This window comes from Talpa occidentalis, unplaced genomic scaffold (assembly GCF_014898055.3).
Source record: "Talpa occidentalis isolate TD23 unplaced genomic scaffold, MPIMG_talOcc4v2.1, whole genome shotgun sequence".
Classification (NCBI taxonomy): Eukaryota; Metazoa; Chordata; class Mammalia; order Eulipotyphla; family Talpidae; genus Talpa; species Talpa occidentalis.
In genome coordinates, this window is record NW_026555331.1 from 82,021,443 (window position 1) to 82,047,931 (window position 26,489).

The 26,489-nt window shown below is 40.8% G+C and overlaps 1 protein-coding gene across 1 annotated transcript in view; it reads left to right on the forward strand.

Annotated features, from left to right (window-relative positions):
* The first annotated feature begins 1,663 nt into the window (after positions 1-1,663).
* Positions 1,664-26,489, forward strand: part of CDK14 (cyclin dependent kinase 14) — a 520,730-nt gene continuing 495,904 nt past the window's right edge. The window contains exons 1-2 of the mRNA XM_054692320.1: positions 1,664-1,845; positions 8,715-8,746. Of these exons, the coding sequence (XP_054548295.1) occupies positions 1,755-1,845; positions 8,715-8,746 (123 nt within the window). The 5' untranslated portion in view covers positions 1,664-1,754. The remainder of the gene's footprint in view (positions 1,846-8,714; positions 8,747-26,489) is intronic.

The following is a 26,489-nucleotide window of genomic DNA, read 5'->3' on the forward strand; positions in this document are numbered from 1 at the left end:
TTCTCCACCCTCCTCTGCTCCCCACTTGGTTTGACTTCCTGTCTTTTATCAGCTGCAATCTATCAAGACTCTATAATGTGGTTAGTGCAGGGCAGAACAAATCAAAGTGTTCTACCTCACAATTTAAGGAAGGCAGGGGGCTAGTTATTGTTTTAAGATAAAAATCTTTTAACAAAATACAAACTCCCCAAAACTTCCTTTAAACCGAACTGCATTGTCACACGCTCAGAAGCTCTTATTACTTACACAGCCAGATGACTCAAGATTACTAACATTTCTATTCATAAGGAGTTCGCTGGCCGCAAATCAACACATTCAAGGCCTCCCCCATATCCCCTCTCTCTCCCCGGGGAGACTGACGTTTAGAGGGCTCCCTACACTTCGTTTTCTGACGAAGAGCACGTGTGCTTGCTGTCCTGGGATTTTATAAAGCGAACCTCCCCCCCCCCCGCCCCCGTTTTAAGGTTCATATATATTTTTTGGGGGGGCAAGAGGTATAAATATTTTTGGCCTTTAAAGTCTGCAAATTTTATATATACATGGGAAATAGAATAAAGACTTCTGTTTGCTGTCTACTGTAGAACTGAGTATTTACACCAGCCACCAGCTATGTCTACCCTCCCATCTGTCACTCAGTGTCAGAGACCCAGATGAAGGAAACAGCACCAGCCCTGCCTTCCCAGGGGTTACAGTTGAAGCTGCACTTCGCGATCCTAAGAAACCCGCCCGCCTTTCCTTTGAATCTTTCACTTTGCAGCTTCTTTGCCAAAACTGAGCACAAGAGTCCCCCTCGAGCCGGTGCGTCCACGAGGCCTTTCCACTGCAGACCCGGAGGCAGCGCGGGGCCGCCTCGCCCGCTCAGCCGCTCGCTCGCTCTCCCACCCGCCTGGGCCGAGGGAAGAACATTCAGATCAACCGGCTGCCCCCGGTGCCTCTTGGCGCCTTTTGCCCCCAGTGCCTTTTGGCGACCTCCCCACAACCCGAAGCGGGGTCCCCCGAGGTGGCCGGCTGCTACCGCTGCGGCTTCGGGTTCCTCCCAGAGCGCGCGGGCGGGGCGGGCAGGCCCCGGGAGGAGCGCGGAGGCGGCCAGGAGGGGGCGCCGGCTGTGTGTCTGTGTGTGTGGTTTTGGGGGGGCGGGGGGGACGAGCCGGGTCGGGAGGGCAGCGGAGTACGCGGGCTCCAAACCGTGAGGCGAGGTAGCGCCGGGGGCCCGCGCCCGGGGGTGCCTCCGCCGAGGGGAAGGCGGGGCGGCGCGGCGGGAGGGGCCGCGAGGGCGGGGCGGGCGGCCGTTCCGCGCCCCGTCTTTCTCCCGAGCGCCCGAAACTCGGGGCTGAGAACTCCCGCCCGCGGCCCGCGCCCCGGGCGCCCCGCGGCTCCCGCACCTTCTCCCCGGCCCGCCCGCCCGCCCCCGCCTCCAGCCGCGCCGCCCGCCCCGCCGGCCTCCGGCCGCGCTTCTCCGCTACAAAGGAGGGAAAATGCGCCGGGCGGCGGCGGCGCGGCGCGGGGCCCCCGAGGCGGCTGCGATCGCCGCCGCCCCCGGCACCACGTAGAACGCCCCCCCGCCCAGCCCAGGCCCAGGCCGGAGCGGAGCCTGCAGTTCGCCGCCCGAGCCCCGCGCGTCGCCTCCCGCCCGAGGAGGAGGCGGTGGCGGAGCAGGAGGAGGCGCCGCCTTCCCCGCGCCGCGCGCCCTCGCCGTTGTCTGCGCTCCGCTCTGGACCAGTTTGGGGAAGTTGACGGGGCCCGGCGTCGCCCAGATGTGCGACCTCATTGAGCCGCAGCCGGCCGAGAAGATCGGCAAGATGAAGAAGTTGCGGAGAACTTTGTCGGAGAGTTTCAGCCGCATCGGTGAGTGGCGCGCCGCCCCCGCGCCCTCGGCCCCGCGCGCCTGGCACTGGCGATGCGGCGGCCGCCGGGGCGGGCGGGGGCTGCGCGGCGCGCGGAGGGCGGCGGCGACCGTGTCCCGACCCGGGGGTGGGCGACGGCGGGAAGGAGCGGCGGACACCCCTCTCCCTCGGCACCCGGGGGTTCGCTGGTGGACGGTTCGAGCCCTGCGGTGTGGGTCCCCGCGCCGTGCCGCTAGCGCGCGGGCTCTCGCGCCTGAGGGGGAGCGACCTGGGGACGCCCCAGACCCGGCTGCGCTCCGGGCCAGGCGGCCGCCTCGGTCACTTGTTATTTTTTGCGCGCAGGCTTCGGTGTTCGGTGTTCAGTCGATCATTGAGCTTTGAAAATGGTCGAAGCGTTGAGGGGAGCCTTGGTATTGTTCAACACATCCAGCTGAAGAGAAGTGGGACAAACACCTTGGGACCTTTTGTTCAGGACTTCGGGTCCTCGAAAACGAGAGTCGCGCGTTCTGTCCTGAGGGCTCTGGGCTTCCCATGGCTGCAGAGAAACGCGTGCTGCGAACTTGGGTCGACCTTTAGGAATAAGTCACCGAACTTTGACCCCTAGAGCTCTGGAGCTATTGTCTTTAAACCAGCCCGCCCAATGCCCGGCAAATAAAACACGACCTAGAAATATTTAGGAACATTTCAGAATAAATCCATGGCACACAACACTGTGGCAGGGTGACAACAGTGTCACGTAGGATGAGCTTGTTAGATTTCTGGGGTTGGCCAGAGAAACCTTCCCCTTTCAACCTGAAGACGGTAGCCGCCTCCTTAACCGCTTAACTTTTATTTATCCAGGTAACTGTTCTCAGCGAGAAAATCTTCCAGACACTAAAAATAACCCCTCGAGTCCTGATGTGGCTTTTAGCCTTTGTTTCATTTGTTTAACCTGTCATCCATGTTAATGAAGGTGTTAATGGAAATTAAGCAGAATGGTGCTTAATTCCTTAAAATAAAACTGCATGAATATTATAGTTATCCTTACATCCGTTCATTAAAAAATAATTAGTGCAGCATAGAATATGCAAACTTTCTTAAAGTCAGAGAAGACATGGATCAATATTTAGCCTAACTTTTTTTTAACTTAAAATTTCATATTGGTATGCAAAATCTTCTCCAAGGTGACTGCCAAATTATGGTGTGAAATCCATATTTAGTCCTATTTAGTTTTATTTATTGCATTTGTTGGATATTTGCAGTCTCACTCTTAGGAGTTAGAGATGCATATGAAGAGCTCCTATATTCAAAAGAAGTTGGTCACCAAGAGGAGTGTGAGCTAGGTGTTGAGCTTGTGTGCATTATTAAGGAGGGTGTTTCAGTCAGAGACCCAAACCCTGGCAGAGGTGGGCTCTGGAGTCCATTAAACCCTGTTCTAAAACACATTAACTGTATATTTACTAATGCTAATGACTCTGTTGGAGCCCTTCCAATTTTGTGTTAAATAATTCATTGCAATTGAGTCTCAGTAAGAAACCAAGGGTGATATTATAAAAATTTCTTATGTTTAAATAATTTCAGGGTTTTGATCGACAATCAGGAAAATTTGGATTAACTACAATGTTGGCAAGTAGGCTATTATAGTTAATTGGATTTCCTAGCTTACTGAGATTTAGTAATGTGAAACTCCTTTTGATTCCACCCCTTGTTAAAATGTCTTCTAAGTTCAAATAGATTTTACTTCCTCTCATTAGGAGACAGTACAGTGAGGTGAACTTTACTGATTAGAGAAGTAGAATTATGGCAAAATGAATCGTTACATATTTTCCTGATGTTCTATATTTTATTTGCAAAATCAAAAAGCAGTTAAATCTGTCTAATTTATTGAGGATTTTAAAGGTTCAGAGGCTGTTTAAATGAGGTTTTACTCTGGGGTTACTTAGTGCACAGAGTAAGGGGGTGGGCTATGTGGAAGATAGAGTGGGGGTTTCCCTTACTGCCACTTGTAGCTGAGTGACCTTACACAGCTCTCAGCTTCCAGATTTCAAGTTTTCAGCTCTGTTATTGGCTCTTAGTGAAATAATGCACATGACATCCTATGTGGTATGTAATAAAGACTCAATAAATGTTCATAATATGTTGTTATGAGTACTAGTGATTGCATCATAATGATATCATTGCTGTAAAAGCAAGAGAAGGTAAGTAAGGGAACAAGTGGACACTGACTTTACAGTAAGCTGAAAGCAGGGTGGGTTTTGGATCTAAGATGACTTTTGATATGAACATACTGATTTAGTATTGCTCTTTTAGTATGATTTAAAAGTATAGTTTGTTATATGGTGAAGCATAGAGTCATTGTTTGTTTAAGCCATAAGAAATTACAACATTTATCTATAGAAAACGAAGATACTTTTTGAAAGTATAGGATAAGCCAACCAATGTTTATTAATAATGTTTCTGACTGTACAGAAGTGACAAAGCTAATGTTTCATTTATTCACACATGAATAATTATGCCAAATTTGTCATTGCACACCTGAAATACTAACTGGCCTGAAATTATTAAAGGTTTAATAAAGCACATTGACTTTTAAGCATTAGTGCTCTAACATATCTACCAAGGAATGATTCTAATATTGCTCTGGTTCTTTTGTAAAATGGGTGTAATTGAATTTCAAAGTCATGCTTTGATTTCAGCAGTGTTTGTGGTTTTCTACTAAATAGTGTCAATGTGGCCTCTTATTTAGGAGTTACTATAGTTATAGTAGTTTCAGTTTTTTTTTTTTTTATTTGACTTGGCATAATCAAAGACAAATAGGCATGTAACTTTCAAAAAGCTTATATCAAAACCCATTTCCTCTTTTCTTATTTTTGAGTGATAGCCTAGGAGAAGAAATGCTTTCTGTAAAATAGCTAGTATAAGATTAAGGTCAAACAAACATTTCTTCATTTTCATTTAAATGCATTTCTTCATACTTACTTGCATTATCACCTAAAGGAAGGAAATTTATGCTCTGGTATTTGAGATGAACTCCGTATGTACCATTTCTTTGAAAGATGTGGTTTATGAGAGAATGGAATAAAAGGAAGGGGCTGTGGTTACTCTGAATTTTTGGGTTTGTTACCTTCTATTGTAAGCGTGTAATTGTAGAATCCAATTGTCTTTGATAAATCCATTCTGGCAGAAAAGAGAAATGTAAGGTTAATAGTTAAATTTAACTATTGTACCCTATCTTCCCTCAATGTAGGTTCAAAAGGTTTTAACTTCTGTGGACTGGAATTTATATCTATGATCCTTTCAAGAGAGAGTAGTATACGGTTTTTGTGTGCCAAAAGTTTAGTTTCTCAAGATGTAAGATGCAATGTTTTTTTTTTTTTTTTTCTTTTTTTTTTTTGCTATTGAGGTAGAACTCATTAATTCAGGAATAATTATCGAGTACCTCTTATTTGTCAGATTTTGCTGGCACTCAGATTCTGTGAGCATTGTTACCAGTCCCTGTCCTCAAGGACTTTAAGAGAAGACAGATCAATGGATGGACATTGACAATATAGAGTGACAAATCAATATCATGAAGACTAGCATAATTTGCTATTGGAGAACGTAGGAAAGGTGCCACTTTAGTCTTGGTGAGATCATGGCAAGCTTTCTAGAAGAAGTAATGTCTGAGTAGAGGACTGAATAGAATTTCTGATATTCTTAAATGGTTTAATATATGCTCCTTTGATCTTCTTTTAGAGTTACATTGGAAATGCTGAGATAAATGTTGCATTCGTTCAAATAAAAAATAATATAAGCTCCTTTGTAAGCCCAGAAAAAACTGTAATATGCTTGTTATTCCACAGTATCCTTGAAGACAGTTATAATTGTGGGCTTACATTTACATGAATGATTAATGGTAATTAGGGAATATAATCACTAGTGAAATGTTGTGTGCTGTTTAGGTCAGAGTTGATTCATCAGTGGCCTGATAAATATTTGGCAGGCACCTTTAATTGAGCTTTGTTATTATTAACTGCTGTTCAGAACAAAGATTCAATATTAAAAGAAATTGTAAGATGTCAATCTAGCAATGAAAGGTTTCAATGGGGTTCAGTAAAAGGTTTCAATGGGTTATTGTCCCCTGGGCTTAAGAATATTGTGTAGGGGAAAACATATGGCTTTTTGCTGCTTAAATTGTAGAAAATATCCTGAAATTCCCTCTCTATTTCCTTCTTTTCTTCCTACCTACAGACTTTATCCAGAGGTTGGGAAGTTAGGGGGCAAAAAGAAAACAGTCAAATCTGGCTGTTGAAGACCTTCTAATTTTCTGTTCTCTTCATCTGTCAGCATGAAGGTCTTCAGTCCATACTTGCAGTTCTCTAAGGAATTGTAGTTCTTATTGGATGCTTTGCTTTAGAAAACCCATGACTAAATTTCCAGAAATTCTGTCATGGCTAAAAGAAAGAAAATACATTTTAAAGTTTGGGCTGTGAATTATAAGCTTGCTGCTGTAGCTTTCCACCTTGTGAGACAGCCATGTAACATACTTCCTATTAACCTGTGTTAAATAAGCTAGGTATGAGGTTGTACAGTAATTGTCTTTGTACTTACAATCAATGAGCTAATCATTTCTAATTTAAAAAAGTTTTTTCTTAGATGGGGCAACTTGTCTATATCTACATAGTTTACAAATATCAAGGAGTCACTAGTCAAGTATGTTAGTTAAAGGATATGCCTTGGCTTGAGAGGGAGGGAGGGATACGGCCTAGTAATATTGTTAACTGATGTTAAAGAACATCTTTAAATGAGAAGTTTTGTATTCCAGTGAAAATATAGCTGTGGAGACAATCATTTAGGATCTTATCTTTCTATCAAAATAAGTTATTTTAGATTTAATGTAAGGTAAGTCAATAACATATTTTCAAGCAATTGATAAGGTAAAATGTTGGAGACTAAGGCAGGTCTATATTTTTCAGCCAGAGGAAATTGTTCTCTAAAAAAGGAGGCAGAGAAATCTATGATAGGTGAATTCTTAGAGAAAAGGAGAAGGCTTAGTGTTAAGCTTTCAAGAACATGTTATTTCCCTCAACCTATTCTCGTTGTCCTTAATTCACCACAAACATACACTTTTTGAGGTTTTGTTTTAATTTTTTAAATCAAAGCACCATTGGTTTACATTGTTGTTAGTATTTTCTAAGTATCGGATCGCCTCCCCACTAGGTGTGACCACCATAGTGCACTCACCGCCAAAGCACCCGTAGTTCACCACCATAATCCATTGTGCTTTCTCCCCACTTTGTTCTTGCCCCTGTCCTAGTTGCTGCCTCAGTTCTGTGGTCACTAAAAGGCTAGTTTTTAGTTTGATTTTATCAGACCCTTTGTTTGGTTTCTTTATATGCCACATTCAAGTAACACCACTGGTCTTTGCTTTTCTCCTGACTTTGCTTAGTGTAATCCCTTCCAGCGCCATCCATGTTGCCGCAAATAGCACAAATTTATCTTTTTGATAGCTGAGTAGTATTCCATTGTGCATATATACCACGTCTTCTTGATGCACTCATCTGTTTTGGGGCATTTAGGTTGTTTCCACAGTTTGGCTTTTGTAAATAGTGCCACAGTAAACATGGGCGTGCAAGTTTCCCTTTGAATTAGTGATTTTGTGTTCTTCAGGAAGATACCTAGGAGTGGAGTTAGAGTCATATGACAGATCCATTTTCAGTCTGTTTAGAAACCTCCACACCTTCCATAGGGGCAGGACCAGTCTGCATTCCCTCCAGCAGTGCAGGAGGGTTCCTTTGTCTCTACTTCCTTGCCAACACTTGTTTCTGGTCTTTTTGATGTGGGCCATTCTCACGGGTGTGAGGTGGTATCTCATTGGGGTTTTGATTTGCTTTTCCCTGACATTTTAAAAAGACAATTTATTGTATAACAGAGAAAATAACCTTTTCAGAATTACTGCACTATATAAACTTTGTTATGATCACTTCTGTTTAGGCACATGACTTCTCTATGAGCTTAATTGCCAAAATTATAATTTACTTTCTATTGCTTCTGTCAGAACATAGCTTTCCAAGTAAGAGCTACTGAAGTGTTTTTATTCAAATAGAACTATCCTGGGTAGCCCAGTAGACACCTCTGCACAATTCTGTAAGTTTGAAATGTGTTTTCTGCTAGTGGTTTCAGGTAAATTAGCTGCCTTGTGTATTTGTGAAACAGTCAAAATAACTTTAGGATTAAAGGAACAAGATGTTTCCTAGTGCTCAGAGTGCTAAAACTGCAGTTCTGAAGCCATGTGTATTTAAAATAATATTTACCTGCTAGTGCCTCTGAAATATTCTGAATGCATTGTTTCCTTTGGTGATACTTAGTTAGAAAATTTATGGTGCTGAAATGGCTGAATAATGCCTCTGCAGTGCTTATCTTACAAGCTGGTGTTTCCTCACCATGCTTCAACTTCTTTCAGCATGAAGATCTCATTCTGGGCACCATGCAGAGCAGGGCTCATCCTAACAATTATTTTGGCAGGTCCCTAATCATGCCTGATGGTATATGCTCAGAAACCAGAAGGTTAAAGGAAAATTTAAGATTTCTTTGTGACTTTCATGAAAACATTTTCCTCGTAAAGAAAAGACAAGGAAGATAGGCATACTTCTTTTCCATCCTTGGGAGGATAGTTCCATTTACATATTTATGAAAAATGTTTCCCAAGGATGCATGCATGCTGTGCAGTTCTTTTTCCCATTTGCAGCTTTTGTATTTGTGTCACAATATTGTTTTTCAGGTTAGGTTACAGTTTTACTTTTTGAAATGAAAGCACCCGTTACCCCTTTATGTTTTATTTTTTATTTTCTAGAACTTACTTTGTCTGGGATGTTTCACAATAACTATTTCCTTTCTCTTTTTATTTTATAGCTTTGAAGAAAGATGACACCACCTTTGATGAGGTAGGTTAAATTTCATTATCTAATGTTAAATGTATTTAGTTACTGCCAGGTAAATTTAATAGGTGTCAATTTCGCACTTAGACACAGAAAAAAGTCTTCAAAAAAACCAAGAGAGTTTTATTTAGTTATGTTATATTGTTTCCCAATTTTAATAATCATTCAAGTGAATTTTAGGAGCAATCAGCAGAAATGTCTTTTTAAACTACAAAAAACCAAACACCATGAAAGGCACATGCAGGCCTTTGTCTTTTGCCTTCTCCATGGTGGTGGTGCTGGCAAAGCCCCGAATGATGTACGCGCTTAGGGCAAGTCTGGAGCTGCTGGTAAGTTGGGCACCAGGCTCCCTTGCAGCCTCCTCTGAATCAGAGTGTGATGCCATGTGGACGCCACTTATTGTCTGTGAGATCCCCAAAGGAGGAGCTGACTTTTCCCGTTCTACTTTTCCTATTCTTTGTCTATCAGATCTGTCTCTATCTACTTGTCACCAAATAGGGAAAAAAAGGCCCTTTCAAGTATGGCAGAGGAGTTTATATGTACATAATAGTATTCTGATTTTTAAATTGTTTTTTTTTTTCCTGGGTTTTTTTTGTAGTATCAGTGGGCATCAGCAAGGAAATGAAGTGTTTATAACTTGTTCTCTAGGATGTTGTAGGGTGAAATGTTTCATCGTCACTGCAGAAAGGCACAGCAATTGATCTGTGTTGTAAACTGGGCCACGTGTGTGTACACAGTGTATATGTGTATGTGTACTGTGTTTATATGTGAACACAGATGTATCTACACATGCCCGTTAATGTAGTCTAATGAAAGCATAAAGCATAGATTCGTTTGGTTGCTCTTGCTGGATTAGTTTTAACAGTTGTAGATTCCATGAAATATGCTGCCTCACCTCCCTCTACTGTGGGAAAGCACATTTGTGCTCATGGAAAGTCCCCTCAGCCGTGGGGCTGGCTGTGGTACAGGGCAGCACCACTCAGGGACAGCCTGCTCCAGACCGGGATTTCTGGAGGGGGCCACGTCATTTGGCTCTCACGGTCTGCTGCTTCGTCTTCTGCACCTGTTCTGTTTTGCTATGGGCCCAACTCTACAAGGCTTTGTGTCCCGCCACTCCAAAGCACTTCCTCTGCCAGCATTCCTGAGACATGCTATAAAACTCAGTTATTCTAGACCCAAAGCAATAGAGGAATCTTTCTCATCTGTAGTAGGCAATAATGATGTTTTCTAAACCTGTATTTCTGGAATTTCTGCAGTGTGGACTGAGATGTTTGTAGGAGAGTATTTTCTTTTCAGAAGAAATCAATGTGAGAATATTGGACACCTTTGCTCTCTTTATAAGAACAATCTCCCTCTAATTATGGATGAAATTTCAACTCACATAAGAAAGAAAAATGAGGAAAAGAGAAAAAAGTTCCCAAATCCTATTATCCAACTACAACCACCGTTGAATGTACTTCTTGCTTCTTTACCTGTGTTTAAAAAAAATCAAGCAACCAAACTCTAGCCCGTATATTATGTCCAGTGTTTTTCTTCTAATCTACAACATGTTTTTCCATGTTTCCACAGATGAATCCTAATGATCATTAGGAGTTAAAAAAGCTTCTTTAAATATCATTGCTAATGATTGTATGTTATTCTGTCATGTGGGAGCAACATGAGCTTGCAAAAAAAAATCTGAGGTCATGGCCTAGATGAAAGTTAAGGATGTATATATGTCTGGCTTATAACTAATTATCTGCCCTTTCTTAACCACCAAACCTCTGCATTGTCAAAGATCTGAATTTTGCAAAGTGTTTTTCTATCTCTGTGCCATGAGATAAATCAATAAATCAGAGAATGTTATACCTGAAAGAACACTGGGAATCATGTGACCTTTCATCATTTCACAGATGAAATTGAGGTCCAGAGAGGGCAGGTAATGTCCAGTTAATCAGGGGTGGACCCAGGGCCAGAAGCCTGTGAGACAGCAGTAGTGAAGACCTATAAACCTTAACTCAACTACCCTTTCTAGGGCAATTGAATTATTCGGTCCGTGTCTTTTATGAAAATAGACTTAACAATACATAGAAGATGGAAGGGTTTGCCTTCAAATTAAGAATTAGGGCTCTGAGGAGGGTTATGTTTAGATAGTCTTCTAAAATTCCACACAAAGCATCATGTGATGATTTACATACTAAAAACTGAAAATATTGTCTGAGACCAACCATATTTTAGATTCTTTGAGAGCATGACTGTGTTCACCTTCTTAATTCCTTGAATGTCTTGCACATGGTTAATAGCCAATAAATATCTTTTTTTCCTGTAATTTTTTTTCTTTTCTTTTTTTTTTTTTTTTGCGGTGACATGGTTTACAACACTGTGTATGATTTAGGAGTATAGGTCCACACCTTTTCAGATGTTTGTTACCACACCACACCACACCCAGCCCCAAAGCACTCATAATCCTCCACTATCATCCATTGGGCCCTTTCTTCCCTTTAAATCCCCATGCCCCCCCCCCCATAAGCCTTAATTCTAGGATTGGTTTTGGTTTAGTTTTGTATGTTCCTTTGTCTTTGTCCTGACATTTCATTTAGCACAATCCCCTCCAGTTCTGTCTATGTTGTAACAAATGGCAAGATTTCATGTCTTTTTATGAGTGAGTAGCATTCCATCTAGTAAATACCTTATGAGTAACTATCTGGCAGTTAAGGAAAAGGAGTATTTGAACCAAGGGACAAAGCATGTGGGTTCTCATTTTCCACTTCCTAGCAATTTGGATAAATCATTTAATTTACCCAGGGTTCAGTTTTCTCACTTGCTATATCAATCAGTTGGACTATGATCCATCAAGTTGCTTTCATCTCTAAATGTAAGCTGGACTACTGAATAAAAATCAGCACTATGTTATAGTTTGACCAGAAAAGAGTTCCAGATCTGTGATTATGTGAACAGTAAATAACTGAGCTCTGATTATCTTCAGGTTATAGTAGTAGAAGTTTTCTTGAACTCCTGGCCTTTTTCCATTTCTCCTCTCCGGGAGTTGGGGGGCGCCTAGGTCCATTGGAATTCATCTTAGTCTTGAAACCTGGGGTCAGAGCCAGCTTCTTAGGTAAGCACTGAGGTGAGGTGTGGCAACTCTCTCCTTACTTAGTATTTTTGAGCTGGAGGGCTCCTTATCTCAAGGAGTGCCTGGAGCTAGAGTGTAGTTGCTACTCCCTGATTCCTATGGAAAATTCCCTACAGTATATGTAAGTGTTTGACCTAGAAGGAAGGAGAAAAAGAATATAGATCTATTTGAAAGGCTTATTTATTGCTAAAGCTGAGGTTCCATGACTGCTAATTTTGAAAACCAGCCTGGAATTATTTTCAGGAACTCTGTTTGTTTTAAAGATTTATCTGTTTATACATACAAGAACTGGGGCACAGCCCAGAAGTGTGGTGGGGTGAGAGGATTCACCAGAGACAGAGTAGGGAATAGACAGGTGGATCAACTGAAATACACTGCTGAGGGTAGCAGCAGGTGAGTCAGGAGAGGTCTGCTGCACCATGTGGGTAGCTCCCTGGCGGGGGATTGAACTCATGCTGCAGTGGCTGCGGACAGCTTCATAGGTTGTGTCTTAACCCCCATTCCTCCACCTGCTGTATCTAATTCTTCCAGCCTATGACCCATCAGCCCTCCTTTGTTTCCTTCTCTGTTCACTCCTGTACATCACTCCCTGGCCAATATCCTCAATGGCCTTACCCCTTTGTATTTGGTTTGTAATCTACTCTGCCAGCCCTCGATTTTGACCTGGCATTTTTTCCTTTCTTACCCAGTGGCTGCCAAGAACTGCTTGAGGAAATCACTCTATAAATAAATTTATCATCTCTAGCCTTTGCTGGAACCTCAGGCAACTGTGTACAGTGTTACACTGTGTGGCTGGCCTGTTTCCTGCTGAAACCTCTCCACTCCCTTCAAACTTTCTCACCACCCTTCTCCACCCTTTCTTCTTCAGTAGATGACTTTCCTTCTGTATTAGTGTGCTATAGTTACCATGGCAAAATACCATCAACTGGTTGACTTAAACTAGAGAAATGGAATGCCTCACAGTTCTGGAGACTGAAAGTCTGAGACTGGAAGTCTGGTTTCTTCTGAGGGCTGTGAAGGAAGAATCTGTTCCAGACCTCTTTTCTTAGCTTGTGGATAGCCATCCTCTCCTTGTGTGTCTTCACGTCATCTTCCCTTAATGAATGGTTTATCCAGATTCCTCTCTTTTAATAAAGAGATCAATCATATTACATTAGGGACTTACCCTACTCTAGTATTACCTCATTTTAATTTAATTCCATCTGCAATGACTCTGCTGCCAAATTAGATCACATTTGGAGGTATTGGTGAGTAAGTCTTCAACAAAGGAATTTTTGATGGACACAGTTCAATACTTAACACCCTCTGACTTCTGGAACATTTAATACTGTAAGGATGTCAGCACCTTGTCCACACATGTACCTTCATTTGCTCCAATCTCATTTCCTTTTTATTTTTGATCTCAGAGGCTGACGTTCTGTTCTCCCGTCGTAGGCTAGCTCCTCCTATTGCTTGGTTCCTTTTGCTCCTGTCCTTTCTGTAAGTTTGCATAATTGATTCTTCCATTTCTTTTCTGTGCTTCTTGCTCCTCCTTTTCATAGCTGTTGCCATAGGCTCTGAACATGGTTAAGCCTCTCTCATCGCTTGCATGATAACGGAAACCCTCCATCCTCTCTTGTCTTTTCTTCCTGCTTTCCTTGAGTGTTTTGTCTCTCGCTTTGGGCCGCTTCCTTATTATACTCGCATCAGTGCGGCTGACTCAGCTCTCTGTACTGCACTCCATATCCATATATCCATCCGCCCTTTTTTTAAAAAATATTTATTTATTTATGCATACAAAAACTGGGGTACAGGCCAGAGGTGTGTTGGGGGGGGGGTGAGAGGATTCACCAGAGACAGAGTGGGGAACAGAACAGGCAGATTGACGGAAATACACTGCTGAGGGGAGCAGTGGGGCAGGCAGGAGAGATCTGCCGCGCCATGTGGGTAGCTCCCTGGCCGTGGATCGAACCCATGCTGTGGACAGCTTCACAGTACTGAGATTTAATCCCTTGTACCACCAGGGAGGCCCCATCCACCCTTTAGATGTTTCTGCCTCCATCTCTCACAGTCACCTTGATTTCAGCACATACAAAACGTTAATTCCTGTATTCCCTAAACCTGAACTTTTTCTCTTTCCTGTCTCAGAGATTGGCTTTATCTGATATACTAAACTTCCCTCCAAGTCCCATATTTGTAGAAACTATAAACCATACACCAGACATTGGCTGGATTCTTGTTCTCTCCTGTGATCTCTGTTCCTGCTGCTGAACTGACCAGTGAGCCTCATTATCTCTTACCTGGACTTGCAGTATCTTCTAACTGGTTTTCTTACCTGTAGTTTGCCTCTTTTTTTTTTTTTTTTAAAGATTTATTTATTTGTTCATACAAGCACTGGGTACAGTCAGAAGCACAGGAGGGTAAGAGAATTCACCAGAACCAGAGCGGAGAGCAGAACAGGCAGACTGACAAAGTACACTGCTGAGGGGAGCAGCGGGTGGCAGGAGAGGTTTGCGCGCCGTGTGGGACCCTCGCCGGCAGCTGGGGATCGAACCGGTGCTGCAAAGACTGCAGGCAGCTCCACAGCCCAGCGCTCAACCTTTGCGCCACCAGGGGAGGCCCTGTAGTTTGCCTCTTATTTCAATAAAATGATGCCTATGAATTACTAGTCACTCTGTTCTTCTGCTTTAAAAGTTCTCTGTCAGCTGTTAAGTTCAAGCCCAATCTCCTACCTTGACTTTCAGTGGCCTTTCATGATCTTCCCTATTTTTTACCCTGTTCATCGGGTCATCTCTTGTTTGAATGCCTTCATTCCACTTCTAGTTGCTACCACTTCACTTAGGACTTTACTGCTTTACCTACTTTGTTCCAATAACCTCTTAATTGATCTCACTGTTCTGTCTCTTACTCCTGCATTCCAGCCTCCCCTAAACATCTTCCTTGTTATGATACTTCCCAGTTCAGGTGAGTTCAGAGATTTGTGCATCAGGTGTTTACTGATGTCTGTTTTATAGCAGATTCTACATGTGCTCTGAACCTGACTTAATCTAGTCGGTCTCGCGGAATTCAGTCCCGTTGGTATTTGAAGGTTGACCAGCTTTTTTCAACGTGGGGTGTTGGATTTGGATGCAATTTTAATTTCATTTTCTCTTATAGTAAGATTTTATGTTACGTTATGTTCTGTTTTATTTTTACCAGCCCTGCAATTTGATAAGAGGTTCACAGATGCAGTAGCCTCTGAAACATGCAAGAAGTTTAGAAATTTACAGACTGTTCTCCTCTGAGTATACTGGTAATCTGTCAAGTCATTATATTTTGAAATCAACATTTTGGGTGGCTGAAAAAGCACCTCACTTCCTCTTTAATTCTTTCATTGGAAATTTAGTTGACATTTTCAGATGCTTAAAACTTGCGCTACTTCACGTTTTCCTTTCTTTAAACGTTTGATCACATTTACCATCTCCCTAATTATGGTAAATGTAATTACCATAATTATGCCTAGTTCCAGACAGTGGCTAGAATGTCTGGGTAGTGCTGTAAAGATTCAGAGAGGAAGTACATGTCACAGAATACAAAATGTATGACATTTGGGAGAATTAGTCACTTTCGTATTCTTAATTCCCGAAAGGCAGAATGTCATAGAAATCGAAAGTGGCAGTAGTGTTCTGATGCTCTCTGGGGGCACAGCATCCTGATGGCGGCCCTTCAGCCTGTAAAGGTGGTTGGGGCACCCTCAGGGTAGTGCTTTCATTTGCCGTTGCTTTTATTTGCAGAAAGCTGGCCTTTGGTGTAGGAGGTCTCTCTATACAACCTAAGAATTTATAATTTTCTTTAGCAGGTACAAAATGGGCCCAGCTACAGAGAATACATTATGCCCATTTTCCTTCTCACTGAAATTTGAGTCACTGATTCATAATCTACAAACTCTTAAATTGCTCGATTACAGTTTAGATGACCTCTTATTCTGGGAGCCATAATGGTAATTGAAATCAGCGAACCCAGGGGTTAGTGTTCTCTTGAGGATAGGCATCAAGGTCCACATTTAATCTGGACTTTGCTGACCTTCTAGTTTGATGTGACAGACACACATTTCTAAATGATTCTTCTCTGAGGGATGTCTTCATTAAATGTTTTTTGTATAGTTAAAAACACAATTCCTATTCTCTGTACCATAAAATTTACAAAGACACAATTACAAAAAACTGGAACCAGTGGTTTGCTCTCAATTTTGCAAGCTTTTTTCTCCAGATGCATCAATGTCTCAGGTGTCTCGAAGGAGCCCTTTCACCAGCAAAAGACAATTACTGAAGGAATACTCACTTTTTCCTTTTGAACTATTTTATTTTCAATATATCAGGTTGGTTCTGGTTATTGTTTCAATTTATTAGTTTCAAATTTTTATTTTCTTTCTTTTTTTTAATAATTTGGTATTCTTTTTTTTTTTTTTTAAATATTTATTTATTTATTTATTTATTTATTTATACAAGCATTAGGTACAGTCAGAAGCACGGGAGGGTGAGAGAATTCACCAGAGCCAGAGCGGGGAACAGAATAGGCAGACTGACGAAATACACTGCTGAGGGGAGCAGTGGGCGTGGCAGGAGAGGTCTGCGCGCCATGTGGGACCCTCGCTGGGGGATTAAACTGGAGCTGCGGAGGCTGTGGGCATCTTCACAGCCCAGCACAAAACCGCTCTGCCACCAGGGGAGGCCCTCAAATTTTTATTTTCTTTCTTCCCTTCCTTCTTCTCTCTTTCTCCCTTCCTCCCTTCCCTTTTGTTTTATCCATATGAGCCTGGGGATTTTCTTAAAAAATTTTTTTTTTTTAATGATCTGAAAATATGGCAGTACTATTTATGACAGTCCCTTTCAATGCAACATTATGTGCTGAATTTTTTAATAATGAGATTAATAGTTTTCTTGTATAATTAGTTTTTTAATAGCTATTATAAATTCTAAATTCCATACTATTAAGTATATGCATGGATAAGGAATGTGTTGAAAAAAATTTTAAGGGTTTTATGACCATGTAGTTAAAGTAGAAAAAGTTGTTTCGACATGTAATAGTAACAGCCTAAAATACATTAGGGAGTACTCTTTTGGCTTTCTGTTGGAATAGTTTTTTTTTTTCCATTCTGCATTCTGACAAATCAGATTGTAAGTATTGAAAGAGAGTTGGAGTTACTTGGAAAACCAGGAGAATCTTGGAGTTGCGAATTCCTCATGCTTGTTTGTGTTTTCTCAGTTAGTGGATACCCTCAGGTGAGATGTCTGTAAAGTCTGAAATCCAGAGCATGGGTATTACCATTCTAGACTGTTATATCCTTGTGTTCAGATCAACTGAAATGTTGACGAATGCAAATAATTTCCTTAAAAAAATATAGAGCAGATTGATGTCAGTCTCTCTCTCAATTGTGTTTTGATGTATTTTCTTGAGTGTGAAAGAAGGCAGTTGTAGTTAGAGTACCAAGAATTTGGCATATTCCAGAGTTTGCCCATGGAAATGTGCCAGGTATGAAATTATCATCCATGACATAAGTCTTGATGGAAATAAACTGAAATAGTTTCTTGCCACAGGCTGGACTATAACTTATAGAGCATTGTTTGTTATATTCTGAAGGATTTTCAAAAAAGGTTGCACCAGCTCTATAAAATGGTAATGGGTGTGGAGGGTCAGAGTTTTCTAGTTGCTTCCTGAAGATTTTGGTGCAGGCCTCCTTACTTCTCCCACCAAAAATCACAGAGGCTATCACTGTTGCAGTTAGTCAGGAGTTGTTTTTTGTAGTATTTTGTAATATTTTGTCTTGCAAGTGTTTCAGATGATTGAGAGCTACTTTTCTAAATCATCTATTACTGAACTTTTAGAAAGTGGTTAAAACCTGGATAATTGGTACAGTCACATTTGGTCTGAATTTTTTTGAACAGCTCATGATTTCAGATCTTGTATCCTGATTTTTGGTAGAGTTAAAACTATAAAAGTATAGCCCCAGTTCTGTAATTGTATATTTATTAATATCACATTAATTTTCCAGATGTTTTAACCAAAAGAAAGACAGTGATAAATATTTAACAAAGGCCAAGTAGATATCATCTTATAACAGAAAAAAATGAATAATAAAAACATGATTAAGAATAGCTTGTAGTAATTTTTTCAATTTTAATGAAGTTTTCATTAATAAAAATGTAAAGAAGAAATAAAATGAGTGAGATAAAACTGTCTTAGAGCATTGTTTGTTCTATTCTGGTATTCAGAGCATTACTTACAACATTTTTTGTGTGTTATAGGTGCTAATTAATTTTGAATTTTCTTCAGCTTGTAACTTTATTTTCTTTTCAAGTGAATATAATGGAGACTGTTCTTTAGTACTTGCTTTATTTTTAAAAGGCAGACTAATTTTATAAATGAGCATCCTGTATCATTAGATATTGGGGTTCAGGTGTGCAAAGTCTTGATAACATGTGGCCTATCCCCAGATGCCTTGATTGAGCTCATAACTTCCCCCAAGAGGTTTGCATTACTTTATCTAAATAATGTGTTACATGTACAACAAAAAGTTGCTTTAATCATAAAAGGAAAAAATAAATGTGTGCTTTTATTTTGCAAGATACACTGGTCTGCTTTCACATTATTTTCTCTATAGCTATTTAATGATAAAAAATTCTGAAGACCCATGAAAGTCTTAAAACCCATGATGATCTCAGTTTCAGATGATTTGATTTTACTATCTATAGCACTCCCTTTATTTCTCTTATGTTACTATATACATATATATATGTATATACTCAAATGAGTATTTTTTTTCTGGTAACACAGGTGTATTGAAATCACTTTCTTATGGTCATAATTACATATTTGTTACTGAGTCATTTTTATATTTGCTAATAAGAAAAGTAATTATGCGAAATTATATGAAATATTAAAAAGCATAAAATAAAAATTATAATGCTAAGTGAAAACAACTATCATATATAAAATATGATTTCAGCTTTGTAAAACATACATGTCCTTTGCATGGGAGAAGCATCAGAAAAAAGGAAATATTACAAAAGGATAATATGGAAATTGAGGCTCATTGAAGTTGTGACTTTCTCAAAGCCCTTCAGCTAGAAAGTTGTTTAATCTGTTTCCATCCTAGTCTCTCTGTCACTGGTGTGTGCTAACATTTTACCAGGCTGTTTCCCAGGAGAAGATAGAAACAACACACAGTATGCTATGGGATAAGCCATACAAAAGGGGAAAGACCTAAGTTCTTACAAAGATGCAGCTGATGTTTGGTAGTAATTAGATTGTAATTAGATTTTCCCTAATAAGGCATAGCAGCGAGTGAACTTAAAAGATTCCTGCAATAGATCTCTCTCATCTTTCAGCCAAGTTACCACTCATTTCTCAGAGAGGAGATTGAGGCTTACAGAGATAAAATAAGTTTTTTTTTTTTTTTAAAAGATTTATTTGTTTATGCATATAAGAACTGGGGTACAGGCGGGGGTGGGGGGAGTGAGAGGATTCACAGAGACAGAGTGGGGAACAGAACAGGCCAGGCAGATTGACTGAAATACACTGCTCAGGGGAGTAGCAGACAAGACAGGAGAGGTCTGCTGCACCATGTGGGTAGCTCCCTGGCCGGCCTGGGGATCAAACTCTTGCTGCAGAGGCTGTGGACAGCTTCACAGTCCTGTGCTTAACCCCATGCACCACTAGGGAGGTCCGATAAAATAAGTTGTTGAAGAGAAGATAGTGTGAGCACAAGAAGGTCTCTTTTCTCACTTTACACTTTGGATTTCAATTTCAAGGTTATATTAAAACTGCTTGTATTGCCATTTTTATCTGGATTTGGATGAGGTTTGGGTAGAATTGTTTAGTGGCACATAAGCTTGATTTTTCTGTAGCAGTATAATAATAATAATAATAAAAAAAGTCTGACTGGATAATAGAGCTCTACAAACGGTGAAGCTTAGGGAAGGTTAACTATTGGGTGAAGCGACAGCTTGGGTTCAACTGGGTGGCAGTAGAGGGGTGATGATGGTATGTGTTTTAACTGACATGTTCAAAAATCAGTGTCAGAACATTGTACAATGGGTGTAAACTGCCTTCCTTAAACAGGCAAATAGTTAATATGGAACGGGAAATGTCAGATAATAAATTCATTCTTTTTCTTCAAATGCTGACTCTCTTATATACACTTGGATTATTATGTTGTGCCTGTGAAGTGACTCAATCTTCATTTTCATTTCATATTGTGACAACTGAATCCTTTGTGAAGGTTAAAAATATAAAGGAAACAGGGACCTCCCTGATGGTACAAGGGGTTATGTCTCAGCACTATGAAGCAATCTGTAGCCACTGTAGCACCAATTTGATCCCCCCGCCAGGGAGCTACCCACATGGTGCGGCAGACCTCTCCTGACTCACCCGCTGCTCCCCTCAGCAGTGTATTTCAGTAGCCCTGCCTGTTCTGCTCCCCACTCTGTCTCTGGTGAATCTTCTCATTGCCCCTCCCCACCGCCCCCGCACCTCTGGCCTGCATCCCAGTTCTTGTATGCATAAATATCTTGTATGCATAAATATCTTGTATGCATAAATCTTAAAGAAAAATATAGAAGAAACAGGTAGATCTTTTTAAAATTTATGTCTTAGTAAGAGTAAAGAAAGATTTTAGGTGGGCATGGAGAGAGACATTGAATATTCCATATTCCTTTTTATTGATAGGCTAGGTACTGAGAAAAGAAATAGACCAATTTTTTAATTTTCATTCTTCTTTCCTTTGCTTCTAATATCCTTGGCCCCACTCCTTTCTTCTCCCCTCCTTTTACTTTTTGTGAAAAGGCTTGTTCTTGGTGAGGTCTATGAGCTCCTCTTGTCTGAAGCAGCTAGTTCAGCTGCTACAACTGGGCTTCCTTCACCCTGAGCCCAGGTTGCTCCAGTCATTGTAGTGACCTGCGGGTTGCTCTTACCATCCTCCTCCCGCTGTGCAGGGCTGGTGTGAGAGAGGAAGAAGGGCGACATAGCAGGCAGGAGATAACTGATGTTTTTATAATGCCTGGCCACTGCTGTCCAATTAGCAGATTTATTTTTTTTGTTTTTTGTTTTGTTCTTTTTTTAAGAAGTGGGGTACAGGCCAGAGTCGCAGAGGGTGAGAAGATTCACCAGAGAGAGCGGGGAGCAGAACAGGCAGACACACTGAAATATGCTGCTGAGGGGAGCAGCGGGCGAGGCAGGAGAGGTCTGCGCGCCATGTGGGTTGCTCTCCAGCCCGTTGAATTCGAGCCGCAAAGGCCAAGGACAGCTTCACAGCACTGTGCTCAACCCCTTGCGCTCAACCCCCTGCACCACCGGGGAGGCCCCTAATTAGCAGATTTATGGCCCCTAAAAAATAAGAGGACTTGAACTTTCTCGTGTTCTCTACCTTATTTCATGGCTTTGTTCTGGCATGGATATTGTTTGATTTACTTTATAAGCTGGCAAGATTTGAGGACACACACACAGGAGTGATTTTATTTTCTTCTGTGGTACCAGCTGGGTTCAGAAAAGTAGAATTTGTGCCATCTTGCCGTTTTCCCCTTTTTCTTTTTGATGAGAAGGAGCAGGGAAGTGAAAATCTCAAGAGAGCAGAATCAGTTTTCCGGCCACAAAGCTCATTAAGTTAATATTTACTTTTAAAATGAATGTATTTGCTATTCCTTCCTGCTGTTTGTTTGGGGAGCATTTAACTTACATTTGAGAGCCTCTAACTAGTTTCCACTTCCATTTGGGCATTTTGCCTGCGAGGCCAGTGGCCAGTATGATGTGCCCATCCTGGCTTAACACCTCTATATTTTAACTTCAAATTACATTTATCTTGAGTAAAGGAAGGAAACACTCAACAATTCTTTCCCTGTTTCTCTGTGTCTGTTGCTCCGGCTTGTTAAACCCATTTTTGATAATGACACATAGTTAGGGGTTTAAGAAAAAGGGGACTTTGATTAAAATATAACCTCAAAATTCAAAAATTACATTATAAAACTTGATGTTTTTATTCTAATACTATTATACTTTCTATTTATAAATAACACCTGGTCATTAAGGAAAAGGTAAAAAATACAGGTGGTATTAAAAAATCGAAAGTTACTTTTTTTGTTTGGTAAAAAGTTTTGTTTTATTACTTTTACAAGAATATCCTCAGAAAATTTGCAGTTTTTCATCCAGGAACACGCTTATGCAAGTCTGTATTTTTCTTTAAATGATCATCTCTTCATTTAGTATTGTAGTTTTTTTTAAATCTTTGTGACTTGCTTTTCTCATTTGTCGTTAGTTTTATTTTCAGACATCTTTAAATTGCTAAGAACGAGAATAATTTTTATCATTTTTTTCTCATGATGCTTCTCAAATGAAAGTGGTTTTTTTTTTGTTTAGGTCTCAAGTGCTTACTTTTTGCAACATAAAAAATGTAGTGACCATGAAATATTATTTCAACTTATCTAGATATTTAATAATGAAAGGTTTCTCAATACATTTTATAGTAAATTTGGTTGGTAAGCTTTTTTTAAGCCTTCTGTGTCTGAGAGCTACCTATTATGTTTAATTATTTGAAACTTGCTTTTGAGATGTTTTAAAATTTATTAGCAAAGAGATATGTGCCTCTTTATTCATTATATTCTTGCACTTTAAAGTCTATATGAAAGTCACAAGCATGTATGCAAAATGTTGCAATTGGCAAGCAGTGTTTTGTTTTTTTTTCCAATTTTACTTTTTAAAATTGTTTTTGAGCATGTTTATTTCATTGTATGTATTTTTCATATCATTTTCCATTTTTGCACAGTGTATACATTTTCATCTTGGTTATAGTCCCCATACAATTCCCACCCCCCTTGTTTTGATCCTACACCCTCCTCCCCCCAGCAAGCAGTGTTTTGATTAGTCAGAAATCTGAGCCCTGCTGGTGAGGGTTAGTGGTACATCTACTGCCATTTTGAGGATCATTGAGCATCACCAATTTGGAGATAAGGCACAAGAATTATGTGCCAACAGGTTAGGGGCTGGATATTTCTCTGTCAGCTTTCTTTTATTTCTGAGTGACACATCACTGGTGCTGGTTGTCTTTGTGACTATGCGTTCAGGGCCACGAAGCCTTTCCATCCTGAGTCCTCTCAGATGCAGGGTGTAAGCAGAAAGCACCGGAAGAGGAACTTTGCCATTTCCCTCCTCTTGTCTTCCCCCCTCCAGTCTGTGTGTGCCTCCTTTTCTTTAACTGTGCTACAGGATCATAACCTCTGCCTGGCACAGTTATTGTGAGGGTTAACCAGATAATGGGTATAAATCCTTTAACAGTCTTGGCACATGGCAGGCGCTCCACTTCACAACACTTGGTAATTTCACAAGTGTGTTCTGCGTGGTGCTGCACGTGGCATCTATGTCCTCCTCTCCACGTGTGTGCTCACCTCTGTGGTGCACAGGCTGAGGGGCCCATGACACCTGTCCAGATTTACTGTGGAACACTAGTGGTCTGGTTCTAGGAATGTCCTCATTTAAACTTGGGGAAACTGAGGCTGTGAAGTCCAAGCCTAGGCTTCCTCTTGCCACTGTTTTGCTTGTTCCTCATCACAGTGGCCTCCCCATAGCCATATGCTAACTTGGACCTGGGAGGAAGGAGTGTCCACTGGCACATTTGTCTGCTAGGTAGGATTTCGTGGACTGGATTTTACATCCTAGAAGTCAGTCAGGAGCTCTGCATTTCTAAGCTGTTCTTCACAGTATTTTAATAGGAAGCAACACTTACATGCCTCACATCTACAATGTCTATCTGGTGACAGGAATTTCCTGAAAGATTTGAAACACCTAAATAAAGAGGGAGGAAAATCTCCCATGCTTTCCCACTCGGTGCCTTCTGCATAGGCTCTGCAGATGACATCTGTGTGAATCCCTTTCTGGTTACTGACATTTTAATTGAAACTTACTAATTGTCTGGTTCAGGATGATCCCATGCAGTGTCCCGTTCGTGTGTTGAGGAATTGACGGATTTTCTTCATCAGGACATACCCCCTTATAGGCACCTTATTATTAGGATCTTGGGACCATCCCTAAAGTCACTGCATATTTTCTTTGCAGCAAGGTAGGGATGGAGGGGGCAGCAGGCAGAGGTGCATTTCTTCCTCTCTCTTATTACATTTGTTCAGCATAGTGCTTGTACCAAGGTACCCAGTAAGTATTGCTTCAAAGAATATGTAGACAGAGTCTTCCTGATGGCAGAGGGATTAAAATCTCAGTGTTATCAAGCTATTACCAGCCACTGCGGCATGAGTTCCATCCCTAATCAGGGAGCTGACCCACAGCAGACCTTACCAGTTTGACCCGCTTCTCCCCTCAGCGGTCAGTTTCTGTATATTGGCCTGTTCTGCTCCCCACTCTGTCTCTAGTGAATCCTTTAACCGCCTCCCTCCATACCCACCCCTACCCCGCACCTCTGGCCTACACCCCAGTTCTTGTATGCATAAATAAAGTAAATCTTAAAAAAAAAAAAGAAAGAATATATAGACAGTATTTTTGGGATCTTCTTGGTGAGTTTTTCTCCATAACAGACATAAGACTTTTTTCCTTATTTTCCAGAATGCCATGGTAATTCACAGAAGACCCTTATTTTAAATGCTTTATCTTTATGTATACGATTTAATTTTTCCAATAATGTTGGCACTGTTTTTCTATTTTTGCAGATGGAGAAACTGAGCTTTAGAGAAGTTAAGCTACCAACACAGGGTCAAAGAGGAGGCAGAACTGAGGGTGACCTAGACAGCCCTCTAGCCAACAGCTGAAGTAGCAGCTGGGAGTGCTTGCTGGATTGTTGGCCTTTGAAAAGGAACCTTAGAAAGTTCTGTGCATTTAAATGAGGGTTGAGTTACATTTACTGCTGAATTGTGTGACTTTTAAGTTGTAAATTAATGCTGAGAGTGTAGCAGGTTAGCCCTGGGCTGTGGGACTAATTGAGAAACAAAATGAAAGTGCTGCAAACAAATTGATTTTCCAACTTAGAGTAGGTGCTTACTCTAGTTCCATCAATCCAGTGGCATTTGCCTTTAGGATTCTTTCTTAACTAATTAAAAAGTACAGGTGAGGTGTTGTGCATTGTCAATAATTTAGCACCCATGTCTTTTGGCCCCTGTTGTTAGTTTGGTGACAGTAATTTAGAATAATCCGTGCGTGTTCTGTAAAAACAAAGCATCCATTTGCGTGGTAGTGGTTTTTCCTGTCCAGAGCTTATTGGTTTTCTGTATTTACCTTGAGAACTGTTCTCTAGGAGAACTGTCTGTCCGGTGTGGTGAACTTTCTCAGAGTTTGGAAAGAAATAGATGTTTTGGGGTTCATTCTCTTTGTGTCTTTTGTTTCCCTCCTCATTCACAAGACCTTAAAAATTAAACATATGAGACTGTATGTTAGTGGGTTGGGTTTTTATCTGGAGATGCCCCTTCTGTGCATGGGACGAGGTAGTATGAGAGGGCAGGGAATACCTCGAACCGCATCAGTGATTTGAGAGATGTATTATTCTTATCTCAAACATCCTAAGTAAAGACTACCCTGAATGTGTTTTTACTGAAAGCTCTTCCTGTCATTCTGGGTAGTTTATACTGTTTATTTATTTACCTTTGTGTAAGGAAATTCCTTCTTTACTGTTCTATCTTATCTTAGATCAAAGTTTCCACCCAGGACCCTTACTTCAATAGTATTGTCTAAGGCTGTTTTCTTTCCTTCTTTCTTTTAAAAGGGGTCTAAGTCTTTGCTCCATCTGCATTCTCTGGTTTTCCTCCATTCTACTTATGACTATTGTGTAATGAATATTCATAGTTTCCATTATTAATGTAACAGCATGCCATTTGTCAGCTCCCTGGCTTCCTTGTACTGTAATTTTTAAAATTGTTTCTCTTATTTATTTCAAAAATTTTGTCATCTCTCTTTGGCTTTTTCAATTTTTTCCTCTTGAGTTTGTAATCATCTATTTTTTTTTTTTTTTAAATATGTGTAGGTCTAAAACTGCACGGCGCAGGATGTCAAATGGCTTAAAGGGATTTCTACCAAGGACTGAAAGAGTGGAGCTGTGCCTTCTAAGGGTTTAGTCTGATTGCATGAATATCAATAATTAGACATCTTTTATTTTTAAGAATGGGGCAGCTGTTACCATAGTTGAATTAGAAGATCTTTAGTTATTTCACTCTTTTCTTTAAGGACTATTCTCCATATATGCATCTCTGTGTCAGGGTTGATAGTGGATTGGGATACCAGCATATTGATAGTGTATAACAAGGAGACAAATATCCAGAATGGAAAATCTGAAGTGTTCTAAACTTTAGATTTTAAGGGGTTGAGTGTAAACCCCCCCACGCCCACAGTGTATTAAAAAAGTAAAACTCCTAAGCATTTTTTGTGCATGTCAGTTTATTTTAAAGTGATTTTATGTAAAATTTCCAGCATCTCACATTGATTAGAGGGTGTAGGAACTAAAGCTTCCCTAGAGCACCCTCAGCCATCCCTTGAGGACCTGATTAGGATGGCATATGCCTGGAGTTTTTGAGCTTTTCATTTTAATCAGCATTTATTCTCTCTCACTGTCCTTTAAGACCACAGCTTCTGAACCTTAAAATCTATTGATGATTTTTGTTAGCATATGACTGAGGGGCACCCAGGGATCCCAAAGTG